The sequence below is a fragment of the Prunus persica genome, chromosome G4 (genome assembly GCF_000346465.2).
Source record: "Prunus persica cultivar Lovell chromosome G4, Prunus_persica_NCBIv2, whole genome shotgun sequence".
In the NCBI taxonomy this organism is placed as follows: domain Eukaryota; kingdom Viridiplantae; phylum Streptophyta; class Magnoliopsida; order Rosales; family Rosaceae; genus Prunus; species Prunus persica.
Window position 1 is genome coordinate 13,111,765 of NC_034012.1, and position 18,080 is coordinate 13,129,844.

The following is an 18,080-nucleotide window of genomic DNA, read 5'->3' on the forward strand; positions in this document are numbered from 1 at the left end:
TAAAAATAGGTGAAGTTGAATATCAAACAAATTTTTAGATCTTAAAATTTGTACTTGAAAACTCATATTTTAAAAAAAAAATCATAATTTTTAAGTTTATTTTTTTTAAATAGGACACCAAGTAATTTCTTTGTTTTTTTGGACTTCTGGCTATATAGTTGATATATATATATATATATATATATTTCAATTTGGTCAGAAATCCTAATTCTTCCGTAACATGAAAGCATATGCCAGAAGTGACTGACGGGTTCAGTTTTGAGTTTTCTTCTTCATCCTTTGCACCAAGTCCATCTCACCATCAATAATCATAGACCATTCAATGTATTCAATACACGAGGTTGGAGGCAAAGAAGAAAATAAAAAAATTATCAGTTTGAAGTGACAGTTTTGGTAGCACATTAATTAATTTCAATGGTTATATCTCTGACATAGGTTTGAGTGTCTAATAAGGATGACAAATCAAGAAGAAAAAAAACAAACAAAGGAGGCCTTAGTGACATGCAAAAGCATATTCCACATAAAAGCTTTGGGATGAGGACAATCAAATTAAAAGCATTTTAAGACTTAGGGTAAATTATTCACATAGTCTTTAAATTTATGCCTAATTTATATTTTGGTTTATAAATTAAATTATTCATTCATATGGTCCATTAACTCTTTATTAATCGGTACTTTGGTCCTACCATTATATTTTCTGTTAAATTTAGTCATGTGAGCATTACATGCTACATTTGTGGAGGTAAATAAGATTTTTAATCTATGTATCATCATTTTATCATATATATGTATCATCATTTTATCACCTATTTGGGGAATATAGGACGGTTATAGACGGTTTTACCCTTACATTTGACGACAACATTAACATAATGTAACAGTAGGATCAATAGAGCGATTAATATAGAGTTGATAGACCATTTGAACGAATAATTTAAATGAGGGACCAAAATATAAATTTGGTATAAGTTTGAGGATCATTTAAGTAATTTACCCTTAAGACTTAATAATGAAAAAGTTGTATGAACAAATACGCAATAAACACATCCTCAAGGCATGTGAATTGGATACCCAAAGGCCCCGTTTGGTTCATGGGAAAGGAGACTTGGAGATGGAAAATTAATTGATTTCTCATGTTTGGTAAGTTCAGGCATGGGAAATCGTTGCCTGGCCCATGGGAAAGTAGGGGGAAAAGTGAAATCATCCTTCCAACTTGGGTTTTGTTTTCCCTCATCATGGGAAAGTTTGGGAAAATGAGCCAATATTAAATAAACATTTTTCATGACCATATTGTCCCCATTAACAATTTAGAATTACAATATATCATTAAATGCATTCTTTTCTTATTTGATTTAATATGGTATAATTGAAAATTTATACAAACTTTGTTTTCCATTCTTACTCAAAACAAACATGGGAAAGAAAATAAAGTGATATCTCCCAATTACTTTCCCAGCTTTACCAAAAGTGGGAAATGAATCTTCCATTTCCCATTCATTAGGAAATGGATCTTCCATTTCCCATTCATTAGGAAATGGCATGGAGAATGATTTCCTTTCAAATTCATTCCATGAACCAAACGGGGCCAAAAAGAGATTAATTCAGATTCCTCAGGTGTGAGATGTAATGTTAAAAGAATATAAAGTTTCACATAAAAAACTTGATTTAATAAATATATTATATAATGAGTGGTTTTAGTAATAACATTGAAATCTTTTGTGATTAAATATCACATCTAAGTAGTAGCTATTGGGCATTGTAGCTTGTTGAGATGGGGACCGGTGTTGGTAATATAGCTACTAGGTATTGTAGGTGGTTAAGAGCATCTACAATTGTGCTCCATATTTTTCAATTAAAATTTAGCTAGAAACACACAAAAGTTATTTTAGGAGCTCTCTATACAATTTGAACTCCAATCATATTCCCTAGTTTAGGGAGTCATAAATACTATAATTGTTTTTTAATTCAATATAATTGGTACATCTTTCTAATTTTTTTTATTATAAAAAGTTACTATTAATTAAAAGTTTAAAATATATATAAAACAAAACAACATTAAATTATAGAGAGCCACCATGAGTCTTTTCTCTCTTCTTCGATTTAGGAGCTCCTAGAGGTCTCATTATTTTAAGAGGTGGATAGGAAGTATGGTTGGAGTTGTATTTTTCCAAATCCTTCCTAAAATTTGTCTAAGAAGGTGGTTTAGGGAATCCATTGTAGATGCTCTAAGTTATAAATAATATTAGTGTTGGTAGTAGATACTAGACTTTGTAAATTGTTAAGTTGGGGACAATATCGATGTTACTAATGGCTACTGGGCTTTTTCGATGTAATGGACCCCGTTTCTCTTACTCATTTTCAAGCCTCTAATCCTAAAACAATTTTAGACTACTGAAGGCTACAAAATTGCTGCGCATGCCTCTCACATGTTGGCATCACTTCACTCTAGTGAAGAAATTATACATCATCGAGTTTGAGAGCTATTATTTAGACTTCACATGTTATTACTTCATTTTCACTTTGATGGTGTCCAAACAATATAAGCAATTCATGGGGAGACATGTGTAATAAATTTAAAACCACACAGTCAACATGGTCTAGTTCAGTGGAAGAGAGTCTTGACTTGCAGATTAGTGGTTTCAGGCTTGAAACCACATGGAATCTTGGTATAGTGTGTGTGTGTGTGAGAAACCTCCCTCCTCCTTATAATTTAGACTATCGCTTATATTCAGAAAAAATAAAGAAAAAGAAAAACAAACAACAAAATTCCTCCTTTCATGACCCAACAAAAAGAATCAAATGGGCTTAGGCCCAAACTGAATCATAACTAATCAAATCGAAATCCAACTAATTACATTCAAATTTGGTTTGAGGGGTGGATTAGGCATAAGCGGAACGTAACCCTCCCTAATTTCAAGCCCGAATAATAACTATTTGAATTTTTGTCCTCAGTTACGAATTGCTAGGCAACGTTTCGAATGGCCGAGAGCATACCTTTTTGGATATATAATCCAAGAGCATCTTAAAGAGAGTATGCAAATAAAGTAGGCAAGTATGTACTTCAACAATCTAGATATGTTGCTTATCCATTTGCATCATGAAAAAAGTTGATCACTGCAATAGCCTAGGCAATGCAATTGCACCAACCATTATTATATGAGTAATGCTACACTTACCATATTTTTATTCCACATTTATATACTACATTATGTGGTATATCCATATCATATGCCACATCAATTAAATCAATGAAGTGTATTTTAATAAAGAAAGTTTAATTAACAATTTTTTTAAAAGTGTTAACATTTTTAATTAATGTGGTTGTCCACCTCATCTGCCACATCATATGATATCAGAATGTGATTTACAAATGTGATAAGAGTAACATTATTCTTATTATATTATTTCATAAAAGTAGGATAGTTGGTGGAAAAAAATTACTACGAGATGAAAAAGTACATTGAGAAATGGGGGATCTAATATACCTATTATTTTTGAAGTATGCAATATTGCCTCATTTGGGGGAGGGTAAGTTTATTTTGCCTACTCATTTGCGTACTCTAGATCATAAAAATGCCGATGTACTTTCTTATAGATGCTCTAAAGTCAAGCTACATGAGTATGATTTGTAACGTCTTAAAATTATAGGGTATTTTGTTGAAATTGGACAAATTAGAGGGAGCAAAAACACCAACCAGTACTTTCTCGGAAATCTCCTAAATTGAAATGAAAATTAGGTCAAAACCTCAAGAGAATGTTAAGCAATCATTCTGTCCGTATCAGAAAGCACCACTCTCTCTCTCTCTCTCGTAAAACCCCCAACCCCTAACTCTTCCACTGAAAATTAGACCAAATTCAGAAGTAATGTCTGACTATTTTCCAAAGGATATCATACAGGAAATCCTCCAGAGGTTGCCCACCAAGTGTTTGATCAAATGCACCTTAGTGTGCAAGCCATGGAGGTCTCTGATTCAAAGCCCTAGCTTCATCCACAGCCACCTCCGCCGCACAATCCATTCCAACAACCAGGACGCAGCCGTTGGCCTCCTTCTGCTGAGGGCTTTCGCCGGCAACGAAAACAGTGCGCTTTACTCCTTGCGTTGGGATAACTCTGAAACCGGTGAGCATTCCAAGCTTGTAAATCCTTACCCTTACATTAAAGAAGCTATTTTCTCCCCAAGTGAAAGAGTTGTAGTTCGGGACTTCCATGTGGTAGGAGCTTGTAATGGGCTCGTATGCCTTGCTGTTGACTTTGCCTATGTTGGTTCCCAAACAATCATTTGGAACCCTTCTGTTAGAAAGTTTGTAACTTTGCCTAGGCGTGGTGTTTCACTGAGCAAAACTGGCAAGCATAGAGCAAGCTATGCTTTTGGGTATGATTCGCGTACCAATGACTATAAAGTTTTGAGAAGTACGAGTAATAGGTACGGGAAAACCCCATGTGAGGTTGAGATTTGGTCGTTACTCAGGGGCTCCTGGAAGAGTCTTAGTGCTGCTGTTGTTCCAGAAGATTTCATGTTTGGAGTTTATAATAATCGTAATGTTGTTCCTGGGAATTTTGGGCCTGTAGATAAACATGCTTTTGTCAATGGTGCTCTTCACTGGGTTCAACGCCGTACTGTAGGGGAGGACAAATTCATTTTGTGGTTTCATATGGGCAGTGAATTATTTGGAGAGATAATGATGCCTGAAGGTTTGACAAGAGAGCGTTGCTTTGTTTTAAGGTACGAGGAGTCCCTTGCCTTGTTAAAGAGTGAAGAACTACAGGGAAATTGTTCTAAATTCGACATTTGGGTGATGAAAGAGCATGGTGTGGTGGAATCGTGGACTAAATTATTTACCGTACACCTGCAACGCCATATGTTGGAGCCATTTTGTTTTACAAGGAGCGGTGAACTAGTGTTCAAAATGTGTGGAAGTGGTCGACGGCTGCTAAAGGTGGATCTTAAGACGGAAGAATTTAAATATTTTGGAATTGATGGATATATGTGTCACTTCATGGATTCTTTTGTGGAGAGCCTTGTCTTACTTGGCCAAGCCAATGCTATTTCTTACTGAGGAGCCAGCAAGAAGTAAGAACAGGTTTGGTTACACTCTTAACACACTTGCATTAACTTATTTGTGTTTTATTCCAAATATTTGAAAATAACTACGGATAATGCATCATTGTTTGCAACATGCACACACTGAAATTTAAGAATCAAGATGTTGCATAAAATCCCCTGTTTTCACTGGAGTTGTAGTAATTTATTCATTTTTTCTTGTTTCGATAATTGAAATTTCTTTTACTTTTTCTTTTAAATGTTGTCCCACTATTTAATAGGTCACTGTGCATAAAAAAAGCAATATTTTTTTAATGTGATATAGTTGAAGTGCAGTGGGTTTCGCTTTTTGTTTTAGCTTCTTTGAGGATTTTAATTTATCTGAGAATTTTCGTGAATTTTTATTTTGTTTTCTAGTAAATTCCTCTGAGTTACCATTGCAATTGTGTCTCTTTGTATATGTCAAGCCATGTGCAAGTGTTCCACAGAGTTAATCTGTCCACAATTCTTTTCTTTAAGTTAGACATAAGCAATAATGATTCACATTTCTAATGTAATCCTGGGAGGAAAGCAATGTACTTCCATCTGCATCAGTTAGATTTTATTAGTTAATGGGCAAACGGTAATTTGGTTTTGGTTATTATGTTCTTAAAATCATTATAATTTGATCCACTTGAATCCCCTTTTGTCACTCACATTAACATGAGAAATTAAGTTGGTATTCCATTTTCTTTGTTGCAGCAGTAACTCTATTAGTTCACCACATGAGCTCTGAAAAAATGGATCCTCTTCTACTACTACTAAAATCCATAGGAGTCCCATTTACAGTTGTCCAATATCAATTGTTGAATTGTTTAGCTTATTGTTGGGGTTAAGGATTAACTTGTCTAAGAATGGGTTAGAGGGTGTCAATGTGGATGTGGATGGGCTTGGGTCTCTAGCTAGAGATTTGGGAAGTAGGTGTCTAGCCGCTAAGCTATTTTGGTCTTCCCTCTGGCGGTAATCCTTATGGCTTTTCTTTTCGGTATCCTGTGGTAATAAAAGGTCGGAAGAGAGGTTGATTGAGGGGGCACGGCTGGTACTAACCTTAATTTAGTTGGTGTTGTTGAGTAGCATGCCTATTTGTTAATGTTCATTTTCCGGTTTCCAAACAGGGTAGATAAGGTTTTATAAAAGTTTGCTTAGGTATTTTCTGTGAGAGGAGAAGAAGGATCACTTGATTGGCTAGAATTGAGGCTATTTGATCTTTCAACTGAAGGGGACGGATGCTTTATGGATTCTTTTGTAGGATAGTTCTTACTGAGGAGTGGGAAATAAGAACCAAGAACAGGTTGGGTTTCAGCAATTACTTTCATAGTTTCACTTTTCTCTGTATTACTCCAAATATATGTTAGATTAGTTATGCTTAGATCGCATGATTATTATTTGCAACTTACAGTGAATTTTATGTTTGCTCTAAATTACATTCTCAGGTGCTGGAAACTATTTGTTGTAAAGAAGGGGAGGGCCGACGACAATTGAAAGAGATGCAAAGCTCCTTGCTCTGCAATCTGGGGGAATATTTCCTTAGTGGAAGAACCTTCCCCCCGCTGGTCAAATGAACAAACAGTTCTTTGCAGCAGAAAGCAGAAGAGTATTGAACGTATGTCTTGGCGTAACAAGAACTTAATTACCACTTTTTATGCACAGTTGTTAAATCCTCCGTCAAAGTGGCATTTCAATTCGTAAAAAGAATTGTTTGCTATTTTCTTCATTAGATTTTTTCGCAAAAATGTGCTGGTTTGTAAGTTGTCCCGCGATGGCGTCTGTTGCTCTCAGATCCATCCAAGTTGTAGTAATATATCTGTTTCAGAATGCAATGTGTTGAGCCAAAAGCGACAGATGCAGATTGAAAATTTGATCTAACGAATCGATTTATTAATATTTTGAGAACATTAGATAGACTGAAAGAACGGCAAGATATTACCCCATAAGCTATACAAAAAGGTACAGGATTTTAACGTGGTTTTTTATTTTCTGGAGAGGTCAAAGAATTTTATTTATTTATTATTTTTGTGAGATGAATGGGCCGAAACTTGCATTAGTCTATATCTCGCTGCATACTATTATAATACAGTTGGCGAATGTCATGGGAATTTTTTAGAGGTTTTAAACGAGGAAAAAAACTTTCTTGTAACGGGAATAACACTATTTTGTTATATCCGACCAATAACATAATAATATGTGAAAAAGTTATCATACGTGTTATTGTGTTATGGGCCGAGGATAGCAAAAAATGGCATCCCCATTTTATGAGAGTTTCTCTCCCAAACAAGGGCTTCTAATTGTATTATATATGTATACTATCCCAGTAGCCGTTGGCAGCTAGCAGTTGGGTGCTACGCGTAAGTCCTTTCGGTTCGAGATTGTGGTCTACCCTAGCGCTAGTGATAAGAGTAGCCACTCTCCCTTTAAACTTTTGTTTACCAAAAAAACAATAGGGATAAACCCAAACTCACCAGAAAAGACAGCATAAGAAAAACGAAAGCCAAGTTGAGCAAAAAATTGAATAGAAAATTACTCAGACGGATATTTTTCTTTAGAATAGCTAGAAGTATTACTTTCTTTTCGTATGGTCTAAGTTTTAATAGGCACCTAATTAAGGCCTTTATGGCTTGTCCATATTTAAAAAAATTTATTAGAAAATATATGTGTATATTTTATTGAACATGTTTCATTCAATATTGTTCGCCCAATTGTTTTAAGATATATTGAATCTAAATTCAATTTTATTGAACATGTCTCATTCAATATTGTTAATTCTTCTAAGTCTTCTATATTTCTCTTCTCTTTTTTTTTCTTTTTTTTTCATGTGGTATTTGGAAGTGCTTTCGTGATGCATAGTTGTTTTAGTGAGCAAAAATTTTGAAGCTGTAGGGTTTTACGAGAATAACTTGAATCGATTGATGATACTCTTAATAAGTAAAAATTTGGGTATCGGAAAATCTAAGCGAATTACGTGAAATATTGTATATGGATTAGTGCAATGTTGGGTTACAATCCCAAACGCACTTTGTTAAACATGTATCACTTTAGCAAGTGAAGACCTTTGTGAGCATTGTCCTTACAATCAAGGAGCTATAACTACAATGTACATACCAATTAGTGAAGAATTCCTCCAAAATGTCGTTTTTATGACATTTCTCATTGAAAAAAACAAACTTATATTATTCATATTTACGTTATTAACTACAATGTACATACCAATTAGGTATTTGTTTAGTGGTACTCTCTTTTCAATACCAGAAAAAGTTCCAAATTTAAATCTCATCTCTCTCATTATTTTAAAAAAACAATATATTTATTAAGACAATAAAAAACTATTGAGTGGGAGAAGCTACTCTACAGCTATCAGAGCCAGGTTTCGATCCTGGGACCTGTGGGTTATGGGCCCACCACGCTTCCGCTGCGCCACTCTGATTGTTGAGAATCATCCGTCTGTAAATCAATTTAAACGCGACTGAAGTTTGGAAAACTTATTAGTTGCCTTTCCGTACTTCCCCTTTCCTCAACTCCATTGAAGTCCATTGAAGTGGGTCGCAGAAGAAGAACAAGAATGAGGAGGCGACCTGGAATTGGCGGCTTGCAGACAGCCGCTGCTGCTAGGGTTTGTGATGATTCTTCTCCTTCATTGATTGCTGCCCCTAATTATTGGTATTCAATTAACCAAGCCATGCTGGTTTTGCAGGACCAATATCGGTTGTTAGGCGAGAATGTCGCCAAGATCAGAACCGATCTCATGAAGGAACAGCTTACCACTTTTCGAACCCAGTTGGAAGATTTCGCTCGAAAACACAAGGTCCCATTTTGTCTTCAATCATTTTCAAATAGCAAATTATGTGAATTTTTTATTGGTATCAATTTATGTTGACTGTGGATGTGTATTGTACAGAATGATATTCGCAAGAACCCTGCTTTCAGATCACAATTTCATAACATGTGCACTAAGGTTGGAGTAGATCCCTTGGCCTCCAACAAGGGTTTCTGGGCAGAGCTCTTGGGGATTGGTGACTTCTATTATGAACTTGGTTGGTAATTTCTTCTTCATCTCTTTGCATATCTGCAAAAATTGGCGGTTATTATTGTTGTTGCTAAGATTGTTTATATATATATATGTTCCAGGCCTCTGTTAAGTTGCAAATTCAGTGCCCAATATTTTGTAGGATATCTGGCTTTATTTATATATATTGTTGCAGGCAAAGTCCCTGCATTTTATATGGGAGTGTGTGTATATATATTCTAAAATGGAGCTCATTGGTTAGACAGGGGTGCAAATTGTTGACATTTGCTTGGCAACAAGACCCCACAATGGAGGTTTGATCAACCTGCAAGAACTCTGCAATCTGCTTCGTCAGAGGCGAAGGAGTGACCGTGAAGCTGTGTCTGAGGATGATTGCCTGCGTGCTATAAGTAAACTGAAGGTAAATATGGTTAGCCTGTCCATCCATTACTTGTACAAGTGTCAGTCAGAAATTGATGTGAGTATAAGGTACTTCAATTAGGAAGGCCTTAGACAAGGGATTGCTCCCAAGCCCCAAAGCCCCCAAAGCCCCCAAGCCCCCAAGCCCCCAAGCCCCCAAAGAATAAAAATAAATCTTGTGCTCCTTTGGTCTTACTAGAAGAGGTTCACCTCCTGAATGTCGGGTTACTAGGCCTAAGGGGCTTGAATCCATGCCACATTTTTGCTACGGGACAGAACACTATGGCTAGTGCTTTTAGGCCTTTAGCCTGGTGATTGCTGGAAGGCTGATTAAGTTTTGTTATCATTGTATATGAGTAGTTGTAGTAGTAGTCCCTTTTGATCTCATGTTATTGACACCCTATATTTTATGATTTATTACGGCTTTATGTACTCTTAAGCATTTCATAAACTTTGTCTTAAGCAGTTCATATTATATCTCTGCAGCAGTTAGTACCACATTATTATGATTGTTGACTAAGTGATGTATTATACTAACAACTGTTTCTTGATTCCAGGTATTGGGCAATGGTTTTGAGGTGATTTCTGTTGGAAAGCGAAAGCTTGTTCGTTCTGTTCCAACTGAGTTGAACAAAGACCATAATGAAATTTTAGAGCTAGCCCAGGTTGCAAATTTTTGTTTTATCTTCCTGCTAACTTTGGAAGGAGTATAAATTTGAGCAAACTTATTTGATGTTTACGATCTAGATGGGTTACTTAAACTTATGTTCCGGTTCTCTTCTCTTAGGCTCAAGGATTTGTGACTGTTATTGAGGTAGAGAGACGGCTATCTTGGACCACTGGTCGTGCAATTGATGCCTTCGACACTTTACTAGATGTAAGTTGACGACATTTACTAAACTACTCATACTAGTATCCTCTCTTTCCCTTCAGTCTATGAAGTATACATGCTAGGATTGCTGGGGCTCAATAAACCCTTGCTTTTCTCAGGAGGGTCTTGCAATGATTGATGATGGCCACAAAGATGGTATTCGCCGATATTGGTTCCCTTGTGTATCTTCCATCTCGACTCCAGGAGGAGCTGACACCTAACAAACATGAGGCTTCTCAATATTAATGGAGTTCAAAAAGGGTTCTGTGTGCATACTGAATGATGGCTGATTTATCTGTGATTTCCTTTTGTAATACTAGTTGGTCAAACAGACTGCTGATGGACAATGTTTTTCATCTTATAAAGGAGTCATTTGCAGGGAATAACTCATGTTACTTCTCTCTGTGAAACAAATAGTTTTATTGATGAAGTATATTGGAGGAAAACATGATGCTCTGCAATGAAGCTGAACACAACTTTTTTGTTTTATTGGCATCTATGATCATATATATATAGACATCATCTCATCTCTTTCAAGAACTCTCAGTTTCTTCTGTCCATTCAGAGGTAGGCTCGCTCCAAGACTTGGGGCGCACCCCTTGCTTCAAAAATAACATCTCCAATGCCTCAAAAACATTATGCTTGTCCAGAAACCCATTCCAGACTCCACTCACAATGCAGTGATTGTTGTTGTAAGGCTTCGGGTGGTGCGCCGCATGCTGATTCCGCGATACCAAGATTCCCAAGTCTTGCAGTGCCACGACTACCGGCGGCAACTGGCTCTTCGTGCTGTGAGCCCAAGCATGAAATTGTTGGCAAAACATAATGGAACCTGAGCACACTGCAACTAACCCATGAACAATTGGATCATCACAAACGACGTCTATAGGAAGCACCATGAAAGTCACAACACGAGCCACAACAGGTAAATTGTTAGCAAATTGACGCCTGGTTATTGTCCATGGCCACTTGTGGTGACCTTGAAATGCCTCAATTTGGGAGCCAACAATTGGGGTTAATGCGCTACCGTAATTGTCAATACCCCAGCGGTAAATTCCGGAGCCAAGGTCAGCCAACACATAGCCCACCAAGCCTGCTAAAATGGGTTCGAGCCATATGTGTGAATTGGCTACACCAATTATGGATTTGGCTAGAGAAACTAGCACCATGGTGCAGCCACATGCAACCCACGCACGATGAGACCATGTTGATAGCAAACTTGGGTCATTGAGCTGGGTACGGATAGCGCCTCAGATTACTAGGTCGCCGGCGTTGGGCTTGATATTGGTTGTGAAAGAGCCAATCATACTTGTGCTGAGGGTGGGAGTCTGGTGCTGGGGATTTTGGCGGAACTTGGTTTCAGTTGAGATAGAGATCCTCAAAAGAGTTTGTTGTCTCAGGTCACTAGAGGTCGTTTTACCCATGTCCCTCGTCAAGCTAACAAAGTGTCCAGTCCAATTCGATTTAATTAACTCAATTTACAAAAGTTCAAAACATCTATCGAAACTAAATTATTACGGTCTGGAAGAGTGATTGCAATGATTATATTGACGAAAGAACATATGAGAAGAACATGATAATCTGCAACCAAATGGAACACAAAAGTTGTCTCTGTTTTAAGTACATGATATTGAACTACGTAGTTTGAAAGAAATATTAAGTTCAAGCACCTGATTCAAGAGCTGGTGATGATCATATACATAGACTGATATCACCTAATCTCTTGAAATAAATCTTACAATATACATTATGCAAAGAGTAAATAAATCTAGGAAGTCAAAAAAAAATGGTAATCGAAAGCTCCAAAAGTAAAAAAAGAATGTTCATTGGGCTGTAAGTTGAGAAGTGGTCTCAGTCTCTTCAGTCCATTCAGAGCTAGGCTCACTCCAAGACCTAGGCCTCACCCCTTGCTTAAAAAACAAAATCATCTCCAATGCCTCAAAAACCTTGTGCTTATCCAAGAACTCATTCCAAACTCCACTCACAATGCAGTAATTGTTGTTGTAAGGCTCCCGGTGATGCGCTGAATGCTGCGACCGGGACACCAAGACGCCGAAATCCTGCAATGCCACCACCAATGGAGGGAGCCTGCTCTTTGTGCCATGCGCCCAAGCATGAAACTGTTGGCTAAACATAATGGAGCCTGAGCACACTGCAACAAACCCATTAACAATTGGATCATCACAAACGAGGTCTATGGGGAGCACTATGAAAGTCACAACACGAGCAAGGGCGTGCAGATTGTTGGCAAATTCTCGCCTGGTGATTGTCCAAGGCCACTTGTGGTGCCCTTGAAATGCCTCAATTTGGGCACCAAAAATTGGAGTTGAGGCTCCACCGTAATTGTCTATGCCCCAATGGTAGACTCCGGAGCCAAGATCAGCCAGCACATATCCAACCAAGCCAGCTAAAATGGGCTCAGCCCACATGTGTGAATTGGCTGCACAAGTTATGGACTTGGCTAAGGAAACTAGAACTGTTGTGCACCCACTTGCCACCCATGCACGGTGAGACCATGTTGAGAGCAAACTTGGGTCGTTGAGCTGGGGGCGGGTGGGGTTCGGGAGGAGGGGCGGTGGGGGCTCGAGCCTCCGTATCGGTGGTTCGAGGACTAGCTTTTTGGGGTTGGGGTTAGGGTTGGGCTTGGTGGTGGTGGCGGCAGAACAATGCACAGCTGTGCGGAGGATTGGAGAGTGGCTTGTGTGGAGTTGGTGTTGGAGACTTGGGTGGAGCTTGGCTTGAGTTAGGATAGACATTGGAGGGTGCTAAAGAGAAACCAATGTAAGAGGCTAACTGGAGGCAATATATATATAGAGAGAGAGAGAGAGTGGAATTTGGAGCTGTGGAGGTGGTTTTGTGGTGAGAAGCTGATGAGAGAGAGAGAGAGAGAGAGGAAATGATGTGGTAGGCATAAGGGATGCGTGGGGTTTCTGAAATCCTCAAATGACTTATTGTGACTTCGTCACGTATGATGTTCTTTTGGTTTGGTTTGGACTTTAAAAGGTCACCCCCTCTCATATAAAGAGCTCGAATATGATTAATGAGTTTTTGACGTTGATATGTTATGTTATTAAATTATTATTATTTTGAATTAATAAATCTCTTATTTAGAATTTAAAATTTTAAGTGAAATAAGCAGGTTGCTGAGTCTCTTAATTCAACAACACAAAAGAGTTGAATTTTCTTTTTCAAACACTAAGATGGAGATCAATTTGATACTTACCCTAATCCTGCCCTTTTCCCTATCCCTCTCACAACTTGAGCTCACAACCGATTCTCACTTGAGTAGTCAAATTGCCCTAACATGTAGGACATATTACATACGTGGAATCATTTGAGCCGTGGATGTGATTTGATCGAAAAGATGAGTGCAAACAATAAAGACGGTCTTTAATTTATTGTGTGGTGGCACTGGTGTATAAGTTGGATTTGAGAGAGTGGTTGAAGTGCTTTCTCCTTTCTTCTTTGTTCTTTTCTTTTTTTTTCTTTTTTTTTTTGGAATAATCAAATTTCTTTCTTTGAATTTTTCTTTTGTAAATTATAGGACTGAACTCGATGATAAAATAATTGGAAGTTGAGGAATATTCAAGTCCTTAAGCATATACGGAATAATATTCAAATGAGATCCTTGTCAATACTGTGCACAACTTGCTGGTGGTAGTTGTGGTTGAAGTTTCCTAAGCTTCACTTTCTAAAATATACGACGTGAAAGCGATCAATTGCGTTAAGATGCTAAATTAGGAAGGATGAATTACCAAAATAGTTTATCTACTAATTTCATCTTTATATTTTCAATTTAGCTAACTTAATTATTGTATTGTACGCTTTAATGAAATTGGTCAATTTTGTCACATTATTGTAAGGTAACATTAGAACATTTTGAAAGTTTAAAAGGCTCAAAGCCAAATTAAAATTAATATGAAACACAAGAAATAGTTCAAGAGGGACATCTAAATTTTTTCCTTGAAATCTAGGAAACTGTTATTGGAGATGCCCTAAGCATGGACAATAGAATAGCATACTCAGGTATAAATAAAAGATATCGAGAAAGGAGAGAATTGAACATAGGACCTTGGATGCAAGGATAAATACTTTTAATCATTCAAGTTATAAGCCCCTGAAGATAAAGCTTAGTATTAATTTTTATCTTTATGGTGCATTTGATTTTTGATAAAAAGAATTTGGGAATGGAGAATTGTTTTTTTTTTTTTTGGTGTCAAAAATGAAAAATTATTTGATTTATCATGTTTTATAAGTCTAAGCGCATACGAAATATTTTCCTGACAATAAGTATTTTTTGGGTTTTTGAGAATTCCACTTTATATATATATGGATAAAAATATATTGTGTAGTGATTGTGAAGTGTAATTGTGTTGCAACCCATTCCAAAGGTCACATTTTAGCATTTAAGTGGCACCGAAAATATGGAAGGCAATAAATTGTTTTTCATTATGTTGGGACATTTGGTTCTTGGGCTTTATGACTTGTCCATATATTAGAAGATATATATAATCATGGGAGACTTTGGAAAAGCCCAAAGGAGAGAGAAATTTTTTAAAAGAAGCCAAAATGGACAAAATTGCCCTTATTTATTTTTTGATTTCCTAAAGAATCCTTTACATTTGCATGTCTTTGGTTTGAAAGTTGAGAGGTTTTTCTGTCTTTTTTTAAAAAGCTTTGGCTTTTTCCAAAAGTGAAAGTTTTTTTATGGGTAAAACCTAAATTTACTTATAATCATTTTAATTATTACTCATCCAACTATCTACAAAGCTAAATACCTTTTTTAAAGGTCGAAAGGAACGCATTACCCCATGAATTACACACAAAGTTTAAAGAAATTACCGTTCTTGCTTGTAAAATAAAGAGATGAAGTCAACTTTATACTTAATTTCTTATATACATATCTATATAGAAAACATGACCCTTTCTAGAGATTGGCCAAAATATGCATTAATATATTTCTAGCATGTTATAATTATACATAATGCAAATATTAAGATAGGAATTTCCATATTAAAAGCTAAGGGCTTCTTATTGTTATAAATATATGTGAATGTGGATGACCACCATAACACCTATTATCTCCACTTTTTCATGTTCGTAATTTATACTCTTATTATTGTGATTAGTAGTTATAATTTGTGGGTTAAATACCTATAGTTGTAAGCCTATAAATAGGTGCTTATCAAGGATGAATGGTAGAAGTTTAGTGACTAATTTCTATTGTCTTCCTCTACTCCTTATTTCTCTTTACAAATTCCCTTCGTTATATAACACGTTATCGTTACGAGTCTCTTAACCAATTGAGATAGCACAGTTTCATCTCAAGTATGAAAGCTCTTGTTACATAGGCTTATCAAATGGAAAGAAGTGCATCAACAAAAAGAAGTTGAATGACAATATTCCAAACATATAAGAATTGTTTTATTATATTTCTCATTTTCATATGTAGTGCATGAGTTTTGACAAATTTGCATTTTTATTATAGATATCTATCTTGTCTATCTCCTTACAAGATTTCAACTGTATTTTATTATTTGTCAGAAATCCAATATTTTCATTAAGGAGCAAAGTGAGAGACTCAAGAATCTCTATTCTTATACAACTAATGGAAGACTAGAAGTTCCTCAGTTCTTATTCAATCATGTAAGGGCCAGAAGATCCTTAGATTTCAATCCTTATAATATCCATATTTGTGGACTTGAAGTTTTCCAATTCTTAAAAGTAAAATAAAGACCTTACGCTCTTTGATTCATTTTTCATTGGAACCAGAAGTTTCAAAATTTTATTTTATTGCAATATTTTAATGTTGAGTTTTTTTATCAGAAATGATCCTTGAGGTTTGAGAAATTATTAGCTTTGGTCCATTATGTTTTTGGTGACATTATTGGTCCTTTATGTTAAGTTTGGTTCTTGCTGTTAGGTTCTGTCAAATTTTATGTTAAGTTGTTGATATGACATATATGTGGAGCCCACACATTCAATAATATATAGCCACATGTCTTTAAATAAAAGATAATAATTTAAAACAAAAAATTCATTTAAAAAATTAAAATTAAAACATCAAATTTTAAATTTATAAATATAAAATAAATAAATAAATAAAACCTATAGCCATCCCTCCCCTTCTCCTTCGTTCCCCTCCCTTCCTATTCCGTCTCCCCCAGCAGCAACCGTAATGACCCAAACCTAAAATTCATATTTAATTAGTAATTTATTATGCGGAAAGACAATTTTGCCCTTTGACGAAATTATGAACTCAAAGTTGACTTTTTGACCGAAAAGGAATTTGACAATTCCACATACACCGTTGCGTAGAGCACGACGAAATGAGTTCGTAGACACGAAGTGAGCTCGAATCGGAGCTTTAACGAAGAAAATACGAGTAAAATATCACGAGGGGCAAAATGGTAATTTGAAAAATCAGATTTTATAAAAAAAACCTAAGTTTCTCTCTCTTTCTCTCTCTCTCTCTCTCTCCTTCTCTCTCTCCCTCCCGCGACCCTCTCCCGCGCCGTCCTCCTTCTCTCTTTCGCAACTCTAGCCACCGGCCACGCCTGTGGACGGGATCAGTACCAAACTGACCGGGACGACGTCCTCTTCCAACCCCAGCCAGCTCCCGCCTCCAGCTGCCGCGGTTTCGTCGGAATTTGGAGAAGAAGCGGCCGACGTCGCCCGATCTTCACAGCCGCCAATCTCCCTCCTCCGACCACCGTTTCAGTCGAGCCAAGTATGGATTTTGAACCTCTCGAGCTGTTCTAGCTGCCTATTAGGTAGGAATTAATCAGTTCTCAGTGTAGCTATTGGATTTTTGAACTTGAAGTTCCGGCCGGTTTTCGGCCTCCGTGTTCGGCCACTTCCGGTCAGTTTTTGGGGTAGGTCCAAGAACAAAAGTGGTTCCAAATATGGTGTTATACCTAGGATAGGAGTTTGGAGCCTTGGTTTTGAGATTTTCCGGCGATGCGTTATTGCTTTGGACACCCATCGCTGCCGGCGCGTGCGGCGGCGCGTGGGAGGATGTGGTGCAGTAACACTGTGTTCTGATGTGATCCTTAGGTCGTCACGAGTGCGTAGGAATTCGCGGATCTCAATTTGGATACCGTTTGAGCCTCGAACGGCTTTTTCATATTGTGCTATTATCGGGTTCAATACTGTTGAGCCGTTGGATCGTCATCAATTTTAGATATGTTATTCGAGATAATTTTAGAAACGTGTAGGATTCGACGGATTGTGAATCGGAGTCCCGGATACTCCGAAAACGCGAACCCTAGGGCGAGGGTTTAGAAATTATGCGATTACAGGATTGTGATTACTCCGACCGTCCGATCGACACCAATACCCTCGGGACATGTGTCCTAAATATATTGGACCTTTTAGCGGCATCCGGATCATATTGTGAGGTCATGGACCCGTGGGGTTCCGGATTGACTTTTTGGACCTTAGCGCTATTTGAGTCACAAGATACCGCTACACTACCCCACGTGGAAGGAAAGCTTTTATGGGCATATGAATCACTTTAAATTGCTGCACGTACTTTTAGGAGCCGGAGGTAGGGTTTTTAATTTAATACTATATTGTATTAATAGAAGATTATGATCATTGAATCAGGCACCCGGGCACCAGTTGACCCGCAGGAGGGATCTTCAAGAGGTCTAGCGAGCTCGGACTATCAGTGAGTGGACTCTTTGTTTTAATAAATGAATTTAAG

General features: G+C 37.1%; 3 protein-coding genes, 1 non-coding gene and 1 pseudogene across 6 annotated transcripts; 2 read left to right on the forward strand and 3 right to left on the reverse strand.

The window, feature by feature from the left end:
• LOC18781411 (F-box protein CPR30) lies at nt 3,641-6,963 on the forward strand. 3 transcript variants are annotated; one of them, XR_002271445.1, is made up of 3 exons: nt 3,641-5,082; nt 6,197-6,372; nt 6,515-6,963. XR_002271445.1 is itself a non-coding variant. In XM_020562999.1 (2 exons), the coding sequence occupies exon 1, from the start codon at nt 3,865-3,867 to the stop codon at nt 5,056-5,058; it is 1,194 nt and encodes a 397-aa protein (XP_020418588.1). In that variant the 5' UTR covers nt 3,641-3,864; the 3' UTR covers nt 5,059-5,082; nt 6,515-6,963. The 3 variants fall into 3 exon arrangements, 2 of the variants coding, with proteins under 2 accessions (XP_020418588.1, XP_020418589.1); XM_020562999.1 differs by lacking the exon at nt 6,197-6,372; XM_020563000.1 differs by lacking the exon at nt 6,197-6,372 and having other exon boundaries at nt 3,641-5,072.
• On the reverse strand, nt 8,431-8,502 carry TRNAM-CAU. The gene has a single exon. It is a non-coding gene; the product is annotated as a tRNA-Met (tRNA).
• LOC18778288 (vacuolar protein sorting-associated protein 22 homolog 1) lies at nt 8,455-10,861 on the forward strand. The gene is made up of 7 exons (XM_007211843.2): nt 8,455-8,688; nt 8,770-8,880; nt 8,974-9,109; nt 9,348-9,502; nt 10,059-10,166; nt 10,289-10,378; nt 10,492-10,861. Exons 1-7 carry the CDS (start codon nt 8,638-8,640, stop codon nt 10,591-10,593), a joined length of 753 nt encoding a protein of 250 aa, XP_007211905.1. The 5' UTR covers nt 8,455-8,637; the 3' UTR covers nt 10,594-10,861.
• Nucleotides 10,548-11,796, reverse strand: LOC18778687 (annotated as a pseudogene).
• Nucleotides 11,934-13,180, reverse strand: LOC18779734 (fatty acid desaturase 4, chloroplastic). Its single transcript, XM_007211602.2, has one exon. The coding sequence runs from the start codon at nt 13,126-13,128 to the stop codon at nt 12,196-12,198; it is 933 nt and encodes a 310-aa protein (XP_007211664.1). The 5' UTR covers nt 13,129-13,180; the 3' UTR covers nt 11,934-12,195.